At 34.2% G+C, this 22,106-nt stretch overlaps 1 protein-coding gene across 15 annotated transcripts in view; it reads left to right on the top strand.

Annotated features, from left to right (window-relative positions):
• The window catches only part of MECOM (MDS1 and EVI1 complex locus), a 537,367-nt gene extending 516,431 nt beyond the window's left edge, over nt 1–20,936 (top strand). For all 15 annotated transcript variants that reach the window (XM_087965301.1, XM_087965299.1, XM_087965300.1 and 12 more), the window contains 7 exons: nt 8,267–8,433; nt 10,376–10,453; nt 12,637–12,806; nt 13,964–14,093; nt 17,559–17,795; nt 18,629–18,815; nt 20,138–20,936. In XM_087965301.1, the coding sequence (XP_087821427.1) occupies nt 8,267–8,433; nt 10,376–10,453; nt 12,637–12,806; nt 13,964–14,093; nt 17,559–17,795; nt 18,629–18,815; nt 20,138–20,260 (1,092 nt within the window). In that variant the 3' untranslated portion in view covers nt 20,261–20,936. The remainder of the gene's footprint in view (nt 1–8,266; nt 8,434–10,375; nt 10,454–12,636; nt 12,807–13,963; nt 14,094–17,558; nt 17,796–18,628; nt 18,816–20,137) is intronic.
• Nucleotides 20,937–22,106: the final 1,170 nt, after the last annotated feature.

The raw sequence follows: 22,106 nt of genomic DNA, 5'->3' as shown, positions 1-22,106 counted from the left end.
GCAAGCTATTCCATTGGTTGATTGCTCTCACCGTTAAGAAATTTCTCCCTAGTTCTAGATTGCTTCTCTCTTTGGTTTTATCTGCTACCAAATTATAACATCAGAGGCTCTCACCTTAGATAGGAAATCATGCTCTCAAATATTCCGTTGCTGGAAAAAAAAATCAATTTCAAATACAACCCCTATTTGACACAGTGAAAACATTTTATAAAGCACCTATCAGGATTCCGGCAGTTGCCCTATGCCTGTTTTAGGGTTGCCAGCAGCACACTGCTAACCATCTTACCCATTAACTGGCAATCAAATGTTGTCTGCATTTACAGGTTTGAAATTTAAAATAAAATATAAACAAAATGCCAAATGAATCTTTCTTGTCAGCTCCCATTTGCATGAGTAAACACACATTCATGTACCGGTATAATTCTTCTTAATTTCTTTGACAAAGAAGAGGTTTTCCTTTTTCATGAATTATGAAGTTCAACCTTTTCGTGATACAAGCATGCCTTAGCATAAATAAAATCTTAGGATCATACAATGTGAGCCATAGCTTGCAAAACAATGTTAAATTATTTTTGTGTTTCACAGTCTATTTGCCCTTGATGTCCATCAGGAGTTTTCTGTGCCTTTTAAATAAATTCTAATATGAATGTCCAAGGTTGATTGTATCCAACATGATTTCTGTGAGCCAAATAAATACAAACAGTTCCCTACCCTTGATTACAGCAATGTCTGTTTTTTTGAGCTCTCAGTAGTGGGAGTGAACAAGAATCCATATAGATTTGCGTCACCCAACTCTTTATGGTCTCTTAGGGATTAAAAGGGAAATAGAAATGCAGACCATTTCATTTTCTAAACATTTGGGTGCAGATACAATCAACTCTTTATTTGGTTAATCAAAATTATAATGCTGCATAATGTATACTTTTTTTAAAAAAATCACTGAATACAGATTAGGAGCAGAGATAGATTCATAATACGACGGGGGAGGATTAAAATCTTTCCTGCCACCTTTTCCCCACCATATATCATTCATAAGATAAAATGCTAGACAAAAAATGCCTATAATTCAGAAGCATTTTGTGGGGCTGAACCTTGTTTCTTGATATTTTGGATCCTCTGTTGCAATTACTCATGTCAGAGATATACATGAGATAAAGAGGACAAATGAAGATATAGTCCTTTAGCCTAATTAGTCCTTTTCTTTGCTCTGTAAATTATTTCTTATATTTTTCCTGCTTCTTAAAACTATCTCAGTTTAAAGTCCACAAAAGTTTGGGAATCTTTTTGGTTTATTTTAACAATAGAGATTTATTTAGATTATTTAGGTGCTGCTGAAGAAATGCAGCTTGTAGCTTGTCCTCATGTCGTGATATTTGTAGGTGGACTATTACTAAATATGGAAGTTTGTTTGAACTTCTGAGTCTATATATCTATTGATAGACATAATTTTCAGCATTTTGTCAAAGTACCAGGGTTGTTGTTGATCCGCAGAAATGTATTATTGGATTTTTTTTAAAAAAAAGCAGTTTTCTTTCATTTTCTGTTTTTTCTGCATGGCCTTTGAAAAACAATTCAAAGGTGGTACAGAGAATATCAGAAACCTGAAATGTCACCATAGTATCTAAAGATTTCCAAACTAAAAAGTTCCAATTACATATCTTCTAAATATATAAACTCACATTCCAACAATAAGAGACGAAAGAATTGAACAGGAAAGAATTATTGCCAAAATTCCTAAAGAGTGGATCATTAATCAGTGGATGGACAATAATCTTTCCATAATATGATATTATTCAGAGAAAGATTGAGATTGAGAGGGGGGGAGATCTTGAATTGTGCTACCATTTTCAAAAGGTGTATATTTTTCTTTTATCTTATGGATGCACAGCATTCCTTTATTTTTTTTATTTTTTTGCCTCAGTGATAAGGGATGTGTGTGATAGGGTACAATGATTAGAGAGAACAGAGCTGAAATTTGCAGGTGTTATATATTTGATTTCTTGGAACAGAGGGCGCTTTAAATACTGCTTTTGTAAATCTAAAAATACCATTTCGTAAATAAAACCTGAAAATTGCAGGTTTGCCACCAGATTTCTGTATCATCACTTAGTGGCCTGTGGGAGCCTCAAAAATGGTGAACAGAGCTTCCAATGTGGTCTATGTGTTGCATTTCTATTGCAAATACTAGAGGTCTGTGTTGTATAATAAATAAACAAATTAAATCATCTTCTTTAAAAATCATCTTCTTACCTGATTACTATTTCCTGCAGATTAAGATTCATTGACTGAGAGGCACACCAGTCCTGCCCAGCTAAAAATTACATCTATCTTCCAAGGGCTGGTAGCATATTTAAACTTTAAAGAGGCCAAACATTAGCACATTTAAATGTCTTCCTATCAGCTTTTCTTGATTGCAGATTGTAAAACAAATTCTTACAATCAAGACAGCTGCCTTTTGGAAAAAGTTCTGTTGAATTAATCACTCACATATCCTGTTATTCTTTACCTGTGAAAAGGAACTGGCAACTTGCTTCACCTATCTGAGGAAATACCCAACCAATTCGGATTTATTTCATGTATGGTTACTTCGTCAGATTAGTAAACTTCTTGCTTTCTTGAAGTAGCTAGATTTTGTAACACCCTCTGTGTAACTTAATGTGTTCTGATCCACCAGTAACCTACCTACAATTTTATGTTGTCTTATTTTATTTGAAATAAAAACTGTTTTATTTCTTTGTTTATTCCTAGAATTCTAGTCAGTGACAATAATAAATATTCGGTCTATTCTATTCTCTGCTCCAATGGCTTAAACTCTTTCAAAATAAAATGAAGTGCCATAATATTTTTTTTCACACTGAAGCAACATTTAGGATCTCACCCAAATTCAAGACTTAACCGTGTACACTTTAAAGATAGCAAAGCCATTACTGCCATCGGTTATGTGGAACATTGATCACTGACAGACTCTACTAAATTGGTACTTAGATGAAATAACGAAGATACAGATACTGTACGAAGATACAGTACCAGTGATCAAATGCTAGATGAATGCCTAGCCGAAATCCTGGTCCAAAGAAATAATCTCTTAAGGAGTGCTCAGCTGCTTGCAAGTCTGTTTTTAGAAACTAAGGATAGAGATATTCCCATTCTGAACAGTTCTGGGTTTTTGTGAGCTGTCATTGTTATAGTGATGACAATCTTGTAAGGTTTCCTTCCCCTTCAATTGCTGATATGCCCTCTATACTTGAGTTCTGCCTCAACAGCCTTCCTTTGATTTTCTTTGTCTGAGAACATCTGTTCCAATGGGGAAACTATGACCTTTGACCTCAAGTGAGGCAAAGAGCTACTCTACCAAGTCTAGAGGAGATTAAAGAAAGGCTGGCCAGATAGCTTTCATCCTGCTCTAGTGATTCTCAGCAATAACATAAGAGAATACAAATTGATACAAAAGATCGCTGTTGAGCAGCAGGGAAGGGAGAGAAACAACATACAATCAAGTTCAACTCTATAGATACAGATGGGAAAATCCTTGCCTGTTATTCTGGAATCAATTGGTATTGATAAGATGGATGTCACTGAATTAATGATCCAGCTTCATATTAGCATCTTTCTATGTTTCTTTCAGTCCTTTCATCCTTTTTGATCTTATTCCAAGGTGGATTGATTCAAAAGTAAAATACCTCATTCTCATGGAGCTATTTAAAGAAATGGGAAAATTAGGAAAAAATATGGGGATTCTACTAAAAATAGAAGCCCATATTAACTTTTATTTTCTTGTTGAACGCCAAATACACTACAGTCCTTACTCTGGCATCCTGATGCAAGATGATTCTCCCCAACTAAGACAGAATGCTAATTTGTTTTATTCATGTTGATGAAATGTTGAACCAGGTAGCCTGAGGCTGTGTCTCTATCTTACTTTCCTGTTTCACTTTTCTTTTTCTGTTGCTTGCAGACATCAGACATTTCAGAACCATATAATAAAATTTCATAAAATTACCATGGTTAAACCACTATATTTAAACTTCATATGAACCTTAAAGAATGCCACTTATCATAAGTATCTCCCTCTGCCCTTAGATGTATAAAGTACCTCTATTTCATATTCCTCCTATAGATGTAAAAGAAGCGAACTTGGAAGAGTATGTTAGCTCTCTCCATTGTGCCACTAACACCACCTTCTATAATGCAGCAAAACACACCTTCATTTTTTTCTTTTCCACCACCAGTGGAGGCCTCCACTTTTTATAACATTTTTTCTATGCCCAGATTGCTGGACTGTTGCAGTATTAGGGTGGCTGGATTGTTTGTTAGATATTAGATATCTTAACTTAGCAGGCTGTTTTATTTTGAGTTGCATGTTTGTTTGTTTTATTTTTCACATGCATTGCTTTGTGAATCTCAAATAATGCAACATATTGTGGAAAGGGAACTTCATGAGGACAGTGGTGACACCCAAGCAGGAAAAGCCCAAAGGGAACATCAGGCCAGCCATAAAACAAACTTGCATAGGAAAAGAGATTTAATAAAAGGTATTGAAAGAAGCCCCTAGACAAAAGCCAAGTAATTAAGAAAGCTAGGGAAACAAGAAAAAGAAATCCCTTACAAACAACAGGTCATGCCAAATCAGCAAAACAAATAGACAAAAGACACGAAATAAATTCCATAGCAGACAGGAGATTGCCACAAAACAAATATAAGAAAACATTAGGAAACTGATAATCCAATCAAACTACCCTGCAAAGTTTGCCTTCTGCACCCCACGGAGTTTACCGTTTACCCTCTGGCGGAAATGAAGACAACCCCTGACAGGATTTAAAACATTAAGAAATACAAACACAAGCACTCACACACAAAAGGAGAAAAAAGGTATAAAAATCAGGGTTTTTATTATACAAAGAGAGCTAGCTCCAGGAACACAGACTTCTTGCTATCTCTCGCCTTCCTGAAAAATAAAAAGAACCGGCTTCCAAGTAGTTGTCTGAATCCTTGCACTGGAGTTCTCCCAGCAGGAAAACCGAACCCTCAGAAGAAAGGCATTTTCCAGCCTTTCAACAATATCAATATTGCTTTGTGAATCTCAAATAATGCAACATATCAATATTGCAATTCATGAAGAAACAGAAAATGGGAGAATTAGGAATGGCTGTATAATATCTATTAGAAGCTGAGTAAGGGATGTTGGGATCAGAGCAGCTACTGTAAATTAAATTTCTGTTGACCCATGGAAGTGTACAAATAATTAAATCTGCACTAATTTGTGTTTACAAAAAGGGCACACATGCCATTAGATAGATCAGAACCAAGTTCATATCTTCAAAAATCCACTATAATAATTGGTAAATTAAACCATTATAGGACGAGAACGTTAACCTGTTGTTTCTAGAATTTGTAGGAAAAAAGAATATCTGCCTAGGCTTAAACATACAGATATTCGTCCTCCTACAACCAGAATTGAGACCAGAATTTCTATCACTAAGCTGATTTTGTCACCACAGTTCTTGCCACAGTTGTTCAGTGAATCACATGATCGATAAATGAATTCGGCTTCCCCCTCACTGGTTTTGCTTTGAAGCAAACTGGAAAGTCACAAATGGCTATTACATGATCTCCAATCCTTTAACCATCACAAATACACGCTGGTTTCCAAACACCTGAATTTTAATCATGTGATCATAAGGATGCTGCAACAGTCATAATTGCAAAGATTGGTTAAAATAACTTTTTTCAGTGCTATTGTAACTCCAAATGATCGCTGCACAAATGGTTGTAAGTCAAGGATTAGTTGTATAAGTCATTGGTACAAATTGTTATCCCACTAACAATTAGAACTGCAATTGATTTTGGAAGGAAAAATAGGAATGGGTGAAAAAGGCTATGATAATGCAAAACTGTGGGCCAATAATGAGCATTATGGGCATTAATGGCATTACCTCGTATCCCGACCTACCATCATCATTGGACCTATGATCAGTACCCATTAAAACCCTTCATATTGACAAATGCCTTGTCCACTTCCACCTTTAGAGAATGTTTTAGCAACTGAGTGATTATGAATCAAATCCCGGAGCTTTGAGTCCTCACTGCTTCCCTCTGCTTTCCCATTTGTCTCCTGACAAGTAAATGTATCTTGACTTTCCTCTGAGAATTTTTCCCCCTTTTGCATGATGTTTGATGAAAGACATTTGGTAAATTGGCAGTGGTGCTCTGTACAATGCAATTTGTACTTGGTGTTGGAAATCTGAGCATGAAATGAGAAGATAGACTATGGGCAAAAAAAAAGTTATTAGTGCTAGCAAATATGAATAATCATTCAACAAAACAACTCAGTGTTTATTTTGGAGGAGGAAACCATCCAAATTATCTAAATTGCTTTGTATCTTATTTATACTGTAGAATCCAGACAACCTTTTTTCCATGTAACTTTATATCAGTGCTAAGGAAGGTTGGAGCTTTTGTGAATGCAGTATAAGAGAAAAGCAAATCAGATTTGCAAGCAACCATCTTTATCTTCTCATTGCCACCCATGGTTTTGTGAACATAAGCCTTCTCTGAGACCAATTCAACAATCCTTTGGAGCAAGGGTGTGATTTTACAGCTTCACTGCAGTTGGATAATGTTTTGGTGAATGGCAGTGATTAAAAAAAATACGTAAGAAAATGTTATGGCTATTTAACATGAATTGTGAAGTTGAATCATGATATGCATTAATTCTTAACTTAATGAAATGCTACTTTATGTAGAATTGTTTCCAGCAGTGTGAGGTATTTTTTATCACATTATGCTGTGGGGCATAATTGTGCCTTTTAACATTCCATTGGGGATGATCACATCTGGTAGCACTTGGTATTTCCTTCTTCTTTCTTATTGGTCAGTTCGGGTCTTCTCTGCAGTTTTCTTTTTAGGGATATACAGTACAGGTTTACTAAGAAGTCAGTTGCACTGCATTTATTCATTTCATTTAAGGAAACTAAATGGATCAGAACTAGTACTCCCTATGTCAGTATCAGAGTAAAGAATCACGCATGAAAGAAATATAAGATTACTTGTTATCATTAAAATGGACATCTTAACTTTCTTCTGACAAAAAAACCCAGTTGCTAATTTTCAAGAGATCTAAGTAATATGATATGCTATTCTAAAAAAATGAAGCCTTTGGAGTACAGGTAGTCCTCAACTTATAACCATAATTGGGACCAGAATTCACATTTCTAAGCAAGATGCTTGTTAAGTGACTGGCACTTGGTTTTATTACCTTTCTTGCCACAATTGTTAAATCATAATAGAGCTGGAAGGGATCTTTGAGGTCTTCTAGTCCAACCCCCTGATCAAGCAGGAGATCCTATACCATTTCAGACAAGTGACTGTTCAGTCTCTTCTTAAAAACTTCCAGGGATGAAGGCAAGCTTTTGAAGGCAAGCTGTGCACTGGTTATTGTCCTCACTGTTAGGAAGTTTTCTTTAATTTCAGGTTGCTTTTCTCCTTGATTAGTTTCCATCTATTGTTTCTTCTCCTTCCCTCTGATGCTTTGGAAAATAATTGACCCCCTCTTCTTTGTGGCAACTTCTAAAATATTGGAATACTGCTATCATGTCACCTCTAATCCTTCTCTTCTATAAATCACTTCAGTTGTTCATAACAATAGCAGCTAGATTTATATACTGCTTCACAGTGCTTTACAGCTCTCTCTCAGCAGTTTACAGAGTCGCTGTCAGGATTCCAGCAGTTACCCCAATTAAATCATGAGTCTCGAGCCAAACTTCCAAAACTTCAAAGGATTTATTGCCTTTGTATTGTATATTTCGCCCAACAATCTGGGTCCTCATTTTACCAATCTTGGAAGGATAGAAGGCTAAGTCAACCTTGAACTGTTCAAAATCAGACTCCTGGAGTGAGCAGTGAGTTAGCCGGCAGTACTGCATTCAACCATGGGTTAGTTAAATGAATCCAGTCGTTAAATGAATCCAGATTCCTTCCATTGACTTTGCTCATCGGAAGCCGGCCAGGAAGGTTAAAAATCATGATCTTAGGACTCTGCAATACTAGTTGGCCACTGCCTGAATTTTCATCATGTGATCAGGGGGAATTGCACAAAGGTCTGAAGTGCGAAAACCAGTCATGAGTCACTTTTTTTCAGAGCTGTTGTTATTTCAAACGGTCACTAAGCAAATGGTTGTAAGTCAAGGACTACCTGTAATCTTTAACTTTTCTATATAATACTGGATGTCGAAGAATTTGCACTCACCTTATCTTTCCCATTTGACAGATGTCTGCCATAGAAAACATGGCGGAAAACCTGGAAAACTTCAGCAGTCTGAAACCAGATGCAGGTGACCTCATTCAGTCTGTTCCTTCCATGTTCAACTTCAGAGCTCCTCCCAACACCTTGCCTGAGAATCTTCTTCGCAAGGGGAAGGAACGTTATACCTGCAGGTAATTTCTGCTTCCTAATTACCTCAAAGTTTTCTCCCCTAATGTCTCCTTTCCCTTGCAAGCAGCAGTTTACTTTAGAAATTACTCAAAACCAGATGATTAATAGGGATGATGGTGGGTCACTAGCATTTTAAAAGGTTCTTTTTTTCAGCAAGATATGGGCACAGGGCTTGATTTTGTGTTTGTTTGCAATTACAGGAGGAATTTTGTCCTACATTACCGTGAACTTGATAAATGAGGCCAAAACATTTCATACATAAGCATGTTCCAAAATTTCCTCGTCACCTTTATATTAATGTGTGATCTTTTCCCTCATCATTTTTCTCCCTGATCATGAATTGCAAGACTGTTTTCCTCTTGGTTTTTTTTTTCTTTGATAATACAAGAAGGGAAAGTTCATAAGATCTGTGAATGATTAGGAGATGTAAAAAAAGAAGTTGTCACTGCAAATCTTTAGCTCAAATCAACATCTTCCTAAAAGAAATCAATGGAAGTTTTGTCTCAGAGTTGGATCAAGCATGCAAATATCTGCAGTCTCTTAGGCCCTAAGTGGAAAACCATTTGCTAACTTAAAAAGGAGACTTTTTCTTGACCTCTAAATTTCATAAGTTTCACAGCTCATTATAGTGCAAATTTGAATTTCAAAATTGGTCAGAATTTAAGGAGTGAATAATCCAGTAATGTTCTTGACAAGTTACGAAGTTTCCACTCACCCTGTCTGGAACAATTTTAAGAGTTTGGACATTTTTTTAATATATGGAAACATATGTATATAACCATTCAAGGTACCATTTTAAAAGAAAAAACAATGAATAGTACATGTGTACTTTTTCAGAAATGTGCCACTGTTACAGAAAGTGTGTGTGAGAGAGATGTTACATGTCTAAAATGACTCGCATTTATAATTTGGCCTTGTGAAATTTATTTATGTTTCAAATTTATATGGCTTCCCATCTCATCTACCGTGACTCAGCCAGCATTGAATTTGGCCTATTTAACGTTATGGCTCTTAGCTTGTGTGGAATAAGGAAACCAAAGTTAACAGAAATATTTCTTAATGAGAATCATTTATTCATAAATGAAATATAATTAAAAAGTTAGCAACTGGATTAAGGTTACTGCTGTGGTAAGCAGTGAAAAAAACATTATTCTACTGATTCCACTGAAATAAGTATAAAGGCAGAGCATAATAATTAAGTTACTAGAAATATGATTGCCATTCTCATACTTGAGAGATTTTGACAAATTTATCTGCAACATCTATGAATTCATGGATGTTGCAAATCCTAATGATGTACTTTGTTATTTATCCTGCATTGGTAAGCCTTTGCCAAATGCAATGAATCTCTTCACTTGACTTTAGTATTTCATTTTCATAAATATTTTCTGGAAGAGATTTTTCTAAAACAATATGCTACCACTATTAGAAAGTTCTACTTCTATTATTTTCACTTTTTTAATCTGTTTCTTATATCTCGGCTCTTTATCAGAATGTAACCATATGTGTTTAATATTTGGCATATCAAGATTCCTAAATATGTCAGCTTCTTTCATAGTATATCTTTAGAGAACCTTAAAAGACTGGGTCTCAATAATGTGATACTTCAGTTATAGCACACCAGATATAACAAACAATTTAAGATAAGTTTCTATAATCTAAATTCTGAGCACCTTAAAAATATATTTCCAATCCTAGATTGTTTTATCTAGATTATTTTAATAAAGTGTATATTAAATCAAAAACTTGTTATCTGATATTGTACTTTGCTAAATTGCTATGTCATTCTGTAAATTTTTTAATATAATTTATTTATCATGCCTGTTTTCAGAAATTTTAAAATATCCTAGAAATGTTTCTGTTCAAGATTTGTTTGAAATGATATCTAAACCAGCAATTTTTTAAATAACATAAAATAAATTATTAATTACTTTCCAATAATAGATACTGTGGAAAGATTTTCCCAAGATCTGCAAATCTTACTCGGCATCTGAGGACACACACTGGAGAACAGCCATACAGGTACAAGATAAATGAATTGGTGTATATCTGGCAGGTGTGGGGACCGAAATACTCATGTGTCTCTTACTTGGGAAAGATTATTGTCCGTATTCAATATTAGAGTTGCTTCTTCAGCCTTTGGCCACCAAAAGTAACTATCTAATACAAGTATATCAACGTTTCGGAATGCTCAATTAAATATAATTGTAATTAATATGTACCAAAATAGATTCCAGGGTTCTTCAACAAAAAATTATGGAATATTAGCAAGTTCTTATCAAATAGCAGGACAGCCAGCAAGTTTTCCAAAAATGATTCCTATTGTTGTTTATTGTTTAGCATCATGCTTTTCTCTTTTCAACTACTTCTCTGATGGCTAGTTCTATCCATCTTTATGGGGCTTAACCAGAAGACCTCACGGAAATAAAAAACATAGATACTAATCATTTATTGAAATGAAAAAAAAAAACAATTTTAATTGTACTGAAATTCTATTTCATGAAATCAATGGGAAGGAACTCATCCCCAGTTCTAAATGAACAAAATATATTGGTATATGTTTTGCCTTACAAAGAAAGGAGAAAAAGTGCATTGGTTGATTTTTCTTAGTCCTGAATTTATTTGAGAAGTCATCTTTCATGTAATTTAATTCATGTTTAAATAACATCTTAAAATCTGTTATACGCTTCTACTGCCTAACAGCCAGAAACAATTAGCCATGTAATGCATAATTTCTTCCCTCAATAATTGACTTAATGCACAAAGTAGCGGAGATGTTTTGAAGTACAGGAAAAATAGATGATTGGAGAAGGGAGAGGATGATGTTGATGTAGCCTATTGGCCAGGTGCCAGCTAAACTATTTGGAATAGTTATAGTATGTCTTAGTAATGGCTTAAAGAGCAATGCAGTAAAGGCATTGGGGATTTCAAATCACTGCAGAATATGAAAATTGATGCCTCCAGTACCCAAGAGATAGACTAAACTATTCATTTTGGCAAGATATTAAAGATTTGGGTTGTTTATTTCTTCATTTTGGGAGATAACTGCATTTCTTCCAGGATTAGCCATTGAAAAAAGCTAATTCTTCAAGGGATATTTTTTCATACAGTATAACATTGAATGGGGAGAAGAGTGCCATGCCTCCTTAATTTTAGAAGTTTCAGGTTTTCTTGTCCAACTGTTTAGCTTTATCATATTGACAATAACTTGAAACAAAAATCTCATGTTTCTTTGTACATTCAAAACTTCAGTACCATGCTTTTTAACATATACAATGAAAATATATTATTCTGTAAGTTATACATTTTTAACACTAAAACACTGTTTCTTCATTTAACTTAAACTGAAAAACATTTTTATGAACTTTCTACACATATGTATATGTGTTTAAAAAGGGGGAGTTGAAGAGACATTATTTGCCTAAAGTTATTGGAAATTTTTCCAACAAAGCTTCATGAGATGGGGTCTCGCTCTAGGTATAATATACCACAAATGAATTACAGATCAATTTGGGAACAGCAGAATATCAAAAATGGATGGGCGTGAAAAATGGATTACAAATGGATGAAAAAAATGATTTTTCTCTCTTTCGTGTTTGTGTCATCCAATCAAATGTTTTCTGTAGAACAACAATAAACAAAAAAACCAACTTACACAAAAGTAACCTATGGAATACATCATAACAACCACCTGTCTACTAACTTGATTGGCTTTAAAAAAAGGATTGAATAAATTTATAGCAGATAGATCCTTTAAGGTCCATTAGTCTTGAAGACTACATTGCCTTTTCTGTGGGTCAGGAGTCTTCTGGATGTGAGCACTGCAGGGACATCTGGCTGGCCACTTGAGAAACAAAATGCTTGCATAAGATAGGTCTTTGCTTGATCCAGCAGGGCTGTAACTTGCACTGGTATGAAGGAAAAGAAGGAATACATTCCTCCAGCATTGCCCCTTCTGGTAGGCATAGGTTCCAGAAGGATAAAATATTCAAACCATTCGGTGTTTAAGTGCTATCACTGCATTCATAAGACCTACTTCAATCCAGTTTTATAGAATAAAGCAAAATGGTGAATTAAAGGGTCAAGGAATTGAACATTGTTGGTAACTTGAAATAACATTTTTTTTTTGAAAACTTCTGTTTTTATATCAGGAGAGTATTGCTGGATTAGTTATATATCATTCCATATTTTATATTTACTTTCAGGTGCAAATACTGTGACAGATCTTTCAGCATATCATCTAATCTGCAGAGGCATGTCCGGAATATCCACAACAAGGAGAAACCCTTTAAATGTCATTTATGTGATAGGTGCTTTGGCCAACAAACCAATTTAGACAGACATCTCAAAAAACATGAAAACGGCAACATGTCTGGTAGGTAACTACCTTCTCTTTTAATACCAAACTATCTACTGAAGATCATGATTACAAAGAAATTGTCAGTAGCATTTTAATTATATTGGATCTCTTTTATGCCATATAACAACAATAATTTTCAGTTTTTTTAAAAAATGCTAGAAAAAGAATTCCACTCTCATACTGTTATGTGGTCAAGATAAAAATGTTCAGTCTTTAGATTTTTATCCTAAAGTTAAAACAAGGTTAGTAGATTAGGAACAGTATGCCTCCACCATGTTTACAGTACATATTGGTTCCGTTGTATCTAGTTCTTGGTTAATTTTAATGTAATTGTTTTAACACAATATTGAATATTTTAATGTTTTTACTGTTATTGTTGTTCTATGTTATGTTTTTTTATTGCTAGACAGTGATATTGGTGGCATATAAATTTAATAAATAAATAAAAGTAAAACATGAGATAGGACTTTTACAAGGCACCCAAAAGCTTTGTGTACAGCCCCAAAACCTAGCCTAGAGATTCCTCCTAGTAAGAATCAATACCCTGATAATCTCTCTTTCTCTTTTAATTTACCAGCTATATAGATTGCTATACACAAGAATAAGTACCATTATGTAGACATCCCAGCACAGTCAAGTCATTTGTGTGTTATTAAATAGGCATGGAACTTTTTATAAAGTAAGGAATTTGAACACACAAATATCAGATACATGTATCAAATGTTCACAGTTATAGGTAGACCCTTAGTGATGTTTTAAAACTTCAGTGAAAAGTGGGTAGTATGCTGTTAGTATGTGAGTTGTCCCTAAGATGACTTGACAGTCAAACAAGAACTATTATATTTAGGTTAGAGATGTTAACATCCATTTTGTGTACCCCAAAATTCTTCCAATGTGTGTGGGGCTAAATATTTTCCCCCTGCATTTGTGTTTTTTTTTAAGATTAAGAAACAAAAAAATGCATATCGACCCATAAAACTTTCAGACATGCCCCATGACTGGTCCTGGCCCTGCTAACTTTTGAAGAACAACCCTTAATCTGTTTGCAAGCTTGCAAAAATTATGCATCTTTTGCCTCCTCAAAAATAAGATCTATCTATCTATCTATCTATCTATCTATCTATCTATCTATCTATCTATCTATCTATCTATCTTTGCTTTTTTTTGTAAAGGTACTGCTACATCTTCACCTCATTCTGAACTTGAAAGCACAGGGGCTATCTTAGATGATAAAGAAGACTCATACTTTACAGAAATTCGGAATTTCATTGGGAATAGCAATCACAATAATTCAGAGGAAAGGTAAGATATTATTTTACTATTGCTGGACCCAATCAATGGCAGACTTTTTCAGAATTTTTTTCCAGCTCATTTTTTTTCTTTAATAATTGGGCAAAACTGAAATTCACTTTAAAGATGCTGGAATACTAGACATAGTTTCATTGAGCTGATTACACAAACTTTATAAATAGAATGTGCTTATTAATATAAACTATACATTATTGTTCTTCCATTATAAACTTGAACTCTCAAAACTAACTTTGTTTTATTCAAAACATTTCATCAACTTTTTTTTTATAGTCTGAAACATGTAGAACAAATTAATTTAAGCTTTTTGTTCTTTTGTTTTATTTTCTATGTAGTCAAAGCAATATGTTCTAATGTGACATTCCCAATATACAACTTGGATGTAAGTTTGGATCTGCTTGGTGGTTATCAAAGTAAATTGTAATGACATTAGCATAACCAAAACTGTTAAATTCCAAATCAAAATCTGGTATTCTGACAAGAAATATCAAAATATATCAACAACTTTGAACTGTTTAATTTTCAGATTACCTTAATATGAGAGTCGTTTACAGGTTTTTTCCCCCCAAATTGAGAATTGAGGTTAAAATCAATGTCTTCTCAATATTTGGCTATTGAATGGGTTTCTATGCTTGCTGCTTAGCCTTTCTAAAACTTGCATCACATTTTCAGTTTTCCCTTAGTTTTCTACATCTAATCCAGGAATTAGAAATTGTTTGACCATATAAAAAGTAGGGACACTTAACATCTAGAGTAACACCTAGAGTGGACCACATAGTCTCACCCCACAAAATTTCACCAACTGCAGATCTGGCTGAAATAGTTATCTTATAAAGATTGGAGATTTTTCTTCTCCTTGTTTCTCTTGATACACAGTCACCATTCCTGACAATACCTAAGTTGATATTTCTAGAAACATTGCTGCAGAAGACAATGCATCTTTAATAAAGTGCTTGATTTTTTAGAAAAGCAGAATATTATTAGATCAACCTCTTGAAGTATGATTATCAGCCTGGACTTTTGGTAGTTGCCTTATGTTCTGAAAACAGAATGCAAAATAACAGGATTGGAAGGAAGTCTTCTAATCCAACTTGCTGTTGGATTAGACCCTTAACATTTTAAACAAATGGCTGTCTAGTCTCTTCTTAAAAGCCTCCAGTGCCCACTACTACTGAAGACAAGGACACATCACTAATGAATTATTATTTCACACCATACCCCAGTTCTTTCTAAAGAATGTATTAACCATGCATGCTAAATACTTACATTAATTCCTCACCTCATTATAATAATAATATAGAAAACTTTTCACCATTCTTACTTACATTACTTACTTACCATTCTTAATTTTTAACAACTTGATCACAATGCAAGCACAGTATTTAAATCAAATTGTAGTCTTTCATTCAGATATGTATTCACAGATCTGTAACTGAGATCATGAGAATATGGTCTTGACTTCCCAAACAGCTTTCGGAGATTTTTAGAAATTCTGTGAAATTTGTAAATTTTAAAGGGACAGAAAGGGAACTGAAACTATGTTTGATTAACTCTTATTTGACTATGTCAGTGTAGTTTTTCACTCCAAAGTTCCTACTGCGTGCCATCATTCCCTTTTCATGTTTCTTGCTTATTTTAATTCTGGGATCAAAACTAATAGGCCTATATTAACGAAGACAAGTCTTTATACATTACATTCATATTGAAATTTTGTTCTCACATCATGGCCATGTTTTAGTATGTTTCACATCTGGTTTCAAGATACCCTTATGTAGGAAGATTGTATAAGAAGAAAACAGCGGATCTTTCACTGTTTTTTTTTAAATGTATCATTTTTAGATTATATTTAAGAGATACTCATTCTTGGGGAATTAGGGGATATAAAAATGTAATTAGTAAATCTGGCTTTTTTTAATCATATGGTTTTCATTAGTTTGATATAAATCCAAGCACTTTTGACAACAAATATTCTCCAACTGTTGAAATTTGCCGTTTGGCAATCCCTGAATTATGACTCATAATTCTTTTGATTACCCAAAACATACTAAGCAGGGCATTTTGACAAAACATGCCAAGAATATTCTCACTATAAAGTGACCAGTTATTGCTGATCTCTCCATCATGATTTCTATATGCTTTGTAGCTCTTATATTATTACAGGCTATTGGTTAATTTCTGACTATTTTTCTTCTATGCTATAAATTTAGGAATCGCCATGAAGATACAAACTTTCTAAAAGTTTCTAAACTTAATTGTGGGCAGGGCTACATGATTTTGACAATGATGAGATAACTTCTTCTGTGATTTCATTCTCTTTTGCGAAATAGACCAGTTATAGGAAAAAACAAATGTAGTCACAGGAGAAATAACATTCTTTTTACATTTCAAAAGAAGAATTTGGTTCTAGGGAATAGGTTGGGTAAGACTTCTGATTGGCTGTTTATTTACATATTTAAGTTAAAAGAAAGTAAGGATAATCAGAGTTTATCTCTAAGGACAACGACAGAGAATGATTCATACAACTAAATAATTAAATTCTTATGGTGTAATATTAAACAATATGTGGTTGTTTCTCCAATCCATTTTGGAATATAATGTGTTTAGGATGATTAATTCCATTTTAATGTCAAAGTGTTTAAATGTACTTCCTTTTCTCAACACAATGGACATTGCTAATTCCTGTATGGCAAGGTTTTAAGTGAGAAGTCCTTCATACAAATATAAACAATGTTATAATAGTAATATTATAATGTATAATATTGCCATTAGTGGAAAAATCGCATAATATTTTTCTAAAGTAATTTACTTTTTGTGGTCCTCTACAATTGCCAAGATTGTTCCTGCTACATCAGATAGAAAGCAAATAGAAGACCTAAAATGGAGATATTGCAATTAAAAACAAGGGTGTCCCCATCCAAAATCTTACTAATTCAATTTCAGCCTTTCACTCTACAAAAATTTCTTCCCTTCCTTGAAGACATCAGACCACCCATAATTCATGGTTATTTCATGACTGACCAACTAGAATATAAATATCCTCTTTTGACAGTACTGTTGTTTAGCAGTCTGCATAAATTATTTTAAGCATTTTTCTTGGTAAACAATGCATTATCAGACAAGATATGAAATGAATAACTTGTCCCCTTTAAGCCAGTGCTGAATATGATAGAAATTCTGATTTGAAGAATATAGTAATCTAAAAAAATAGTCTATCAATTGAATTGAATCTAAATCTAATCTAATTTTCCTCAGTGTTAAATTCACAATTGTGAATTCTGTTCAGATATGAATTAAATTTCAAAGAAATGGTGACACCTTAATGAACGAGGTTGAATGGTGCAGGTTTTAATTATAGCAGACTTATTACTTCTGCAAAAGAATTGTAGAAAACAAAAACTTTATATCTAAAACTCCCTATAGTTCATTTTGTGTTGACTGTTCATTCTTACTTTTTGAAAGAATGAATGGAAGTCACTTTAAGGATGAAAAGACTCCAGTAGTAAGCCAGAATTCAGACCTGTTGGAAGATGAAGAAGCAGAAGATGAAGTAATGATGGATGAGGAAGATGAAGAAAGTGAAATAACAGGGAAGTCAGTTAAAGAACATGCAACAAGCAGCATATGTGAAGAGCCGACAGAGGGCGATTTTGAAGAAACAAATGCATTGGAAATAAATTGTAAATCCTCTCCTGACAGGTAGGTACTTATCTCGATGATAGAGTCAAACATGGTTGTGGCAGGATGGGTTGGCTGGGACCCATAAGTACCCAGAAAATATCTGGGTATTATTGCATGTAGATGAAAATGTTCAGCTTCTTCAGTGTGAATGTAGATAATCATTCTTGTGTTATTGTAATATTATGAAGTGCTGATGCACTGTATAAAATACAAATAAAAGAGAATATTAGCTCAGGATTGAACTGTGGCTTCATTGGTGCTCTGATGATGTTACCTAGTTTGATATTGAAACATCTGCAAGAAAACAACCAAGAGAGCACTGAGGAGAACCTACAATGCACACATTCTTTTCTAATTATTCCCTGCCTTTCAAACACTTGATCCAGAAGATAGCTTGTAAATATATGGCAATATATAAAACAGTTATTCTCAGTCACTGAATCAAGTCAACAATGTGCAGTGTTACAGTGGGAAATTAACTGAAAGAGGGAGTATAAAGTTTTTCATGGAGGGACTTCTTGGAAAACTACAAGAAACAGTTTTCAGGATCTGGGTTGCAATTGTTAAATACATTTTTTTAACATGAAAGGGTCTTAGTCTTGATTAGACAAACACTTGTGTTGCTAGCCATGAACCTATATGAGGATGACTACTTTAGGTTTTTGTCACTTTGCACAAAGGCTTGAAAAAGAGACATGTGTATTATACATAACAAAAGAATGTTCCAAGAAGTGAGTCTGTTCTAGTACCTATATTTACTTTTATTGAAATCAGTGATATGTTGAAAGATATGATGAATACGATAATTGACTTTTGCCTAGGTCTACCTCATCGCAACATCTTTTTTGTAGGTATAAGGAAGATGAGTTTAATAAAACTGGACTTTCTGCTTTGGACCATATAAGGCACTTCACTGATAGTCTCAAAGTGAGGAAATTAGAAGAAAACCAGTTCAATGAAACTGAATTGGCGGCATTCACCACCTCCCATTTGCCAGAAGACTTAAAACAGCCATTGCATCGCAAGTCCAAATCCCAGGTAAAAGTCCTTTGGGAAACGCAAAAGATGAACAACTAAGGAAATGCAATTAGCAGCCTAATCCAGATGAAATCAAAACATTGAGGCTGAAAATAAGCAATGTATGATAATAAACAGCCAAGTATTTTGTCCATCTCCAAATTCAACTGATTAGGGACAATTGTGGGTTTGACAGTACTGCCTTTATAAATGTAAATCATATGAATATAGGATGGTCTTTCCTTAGTCCTTTCTCCTGCAGGGAAAAAAAATATCCCCAGTTTAGCATCATCATTAATTCTTATGTTTGCTAAACCATACAATCTGGAAACATTTTAGTCATAGGTTTCAAACTGTCCTATTGTAATGCTTAATGGTTACTCCCAGAAAGTAAATTAAGACTTTGTTCTTCACTGAACTGAACTGGCTAGGTTCTCAATGTTGCCGTTCTATAAAGACTTAGATCAATTGTTTGTTTCACTTTTTCTATGTATCTTACAGATAGCAAATTTCATAATGTGTAGCACTTGAAGTTTTTCTGTCACAAAGCTTCCTAGGCCTTAGTAAGAAAAGGATGGGTGATACATAAGTGAGACCCTTTCCCAAATAGTCATGAAGCATGATCATAAATGAGAATTCCTAGCCCCAGAACTCCTCCTTGAGCTATTCTGCACATCTTCTCCAACCTGCTAGATATCTCAGTCACAAAACAATCCCAAAATTAAAAGGGCTTTTTCCTCAGTCATATTCAATGCCCTCCCAACAGGAGGAAAATACCCCACACACACACAAAAAAAAAATCTCCTTCAAAAAGAGATTGTCTCAATGCAGTGGAGAAATAATTGAATTGATGCAATGTATTATTCTGTATGGATCTCTCTATGCAGGTGTTCACCAGGAATTATTATTTCCATTCTTCATAAATATCCTAATAATTCTAATTTGTTTTATCTCAAGATATTATTGTCATACCAACCTGATTTTATTTCATTGGCAACAGCCAAGTACTGTGGTACCATAGTATTAACCGTGACTCTTGTGTTTTATTTGCTGGTCTATGACATAACAAAGATTGATTTGATTTGAATTGCTACTAATGACAAAATTGGGTCTACACCAGGGGTCTTCAAACTTGACAGCTTTAAGACTTGTGGACTTCAACCCCCAGAATTCCTCCTCCAGTCATGTTAGCTCAGGAATTCTGGGAGTTGAAGTTCACAAGTCTTAAACTCCAAGTTTGAAGACCCTTGGTATAGACCCACAATTATTATAGTTATTATAGTTATTATTATAACTATTATTATTAACTTTTAGAATTGTTTTCTTATTTCTCATTGACCTAGGCTTACGCTATGATGCTTTCACTCTCCGACAAGGACTCTCTACACTCTTCGTCCAACATGTGGCACAGTATGGCGAGAGCTGCTGCAGAATCTGGTGCCATCCAGTCCATTAGTCACGTATGACCCTGTGGATCGTTAACTGGATTGAGACTAAGTCCGAACTAGCAACAAGGCTCTTTGCTAGAAGACTAATGACTAAAAAGACTGCAGAGCAGAATGCCTTAGAAATTTGACAGGTCACATTTAAAGTCAGGTGACCTTAAACTCAATGATTTAAAAGAAGAAAAAGAAGAAGAAAAAACTATTTATTCTCAATATTTTGTTTTGCACAGTGAAGGCAGCTGCTGACATTTTGAGGATCAATGCGACATTCACAAAAGATGGATCAAATAGACTTTGATGGGAAATATGTGTCTTCCACTCCACCTGTTCAGGGAGGGACTTAGGGGTTAAGATTCTATTGCTACATATTCATGAGCACTTCACTCAACTACAAAAATGGTTTCATTCATTGGGGGGAAGGGATCGTTCTGTTTTCTTATAGAGCAGTTGGAGATATCCTTTTCTATACACTCCACCTCATTTTTGCTTCATGCATTTCAAGCCACAGAGGAAGACAAAGCCTTTGTACGCCAGCCATTAATCTAGAACTTAGTGGCAATATCTTGTCCTCTCTTTAATTTTTGCCTTCTGAATTACACTATAAAAATAAATTGAATATAGAGAATCACAGGAGATGACAATGTAAGATGTCTGTGTATATTGTAAAAAATAACACATGCACACACACACACACACAAATCTGGATATTCAGTAATCCTAGGAAGTGAATCTTTCAGCATCTTACTTACAATGGACCATGGTCATTAAACATGCCACTATAATTCAATGAATGCTTCCCCTATTATTGTAAAGGCATTTTTAATTTTAGACAATCATGTCATTGCTTGTTTTTGTCTTGTTTGTGTTTATTTTTTTGCTTTTGATTATTTCTTCCTCCTCCCCCTCCTCCTCAACTTTTTTGATGTTGCTTGTACCATGTATTTATTTGTTGGCAAACAATTGTTGGTGGGTTAAGTAGAAAAGCACTCTTGCTAAATGTAGCACTGTTGATATGAAATGAATAGCACTGGTCTGGTTTCCCCCCAAACTCCTCACTATCATTTTTCTGGGCATCCATGAACTTCAAAAGAAAAGAAAAGGAGGCGAACTGATCTGCATATATCAGCGTGCAAACTGTGTTTGGAAAAAAAAAGTCTTACATTCCTCTTTTACTATCCTTTTCCCCTCCCCCATTTTACTGAAATTAAATAATGAATAGAGGCAATTTAGAGTTTTTTTTTTTTTTGTAATAAAGCAAAATGATTCAAATGTATAAAGCATTCTAATTTTTTTTTCTTCATGAAAGCATGATTCTTCTGGTAAAGAAAAAGAAAATTGTACCCAATATTTTATGCTGGTTGTCTGCGAGCTATGTGATGTTATGTTCATGTTAATCCTATTTGTAAAATGAAGTGTTCCAAACTTATGTTTAAAAAAAGGAAAAAAACCCAATAAATAAATGATTAACTGTATTCTGTTATTTTCGGGACAGGGGTAGGGAGGGGGGCTGTATTTTGCCTTTTTGGTAAGGGGCCAGATTTTACTTTCCTTTTGTTTATTATCTCATTTTGAAATAACCAGCAAGTCAAGGTACTTTCCTTAAATGCTTTGTACAATGTAACTGTTATGCATTTCAGTACATTATTATGGGAGGATCAAATTTAAAAAAAAATAAAAGATTATTGAAATGAGGGCATTGTTTTCATGGTCTCCTTTTTCTTCTGCAGAATGGCACATCTATTGAGCTTAGACATGTCAATAATATTTTTTTCTTAGATATGTCCTTAGTTAGCCATAACATCACATTTATCAACTCTAATCTACATCAATCAGTTAGGTGAACCTGTAGAGAAGGTGTGGCAGAACT

Source organism: Notechis scutatus, chromosome 4 (genome assembly GCF_049901735.1).
Source record: "Notechis scutatus isolate UNSWTSFEM ecotype Mainland chromosome 4, rNotScu1.2, whole genome shotgun sequence".
NCBI lineage: Eukaryota > Metazoa > Chordata > Lepidosauria > Squamata > Elapidae > Notechis > Notechis scutatus.
The sequence above is the reverse complement of the archived record's forward strand: the minus strand, read 5'-3'. Positions and strand labels throughout refer to the sequence as shown.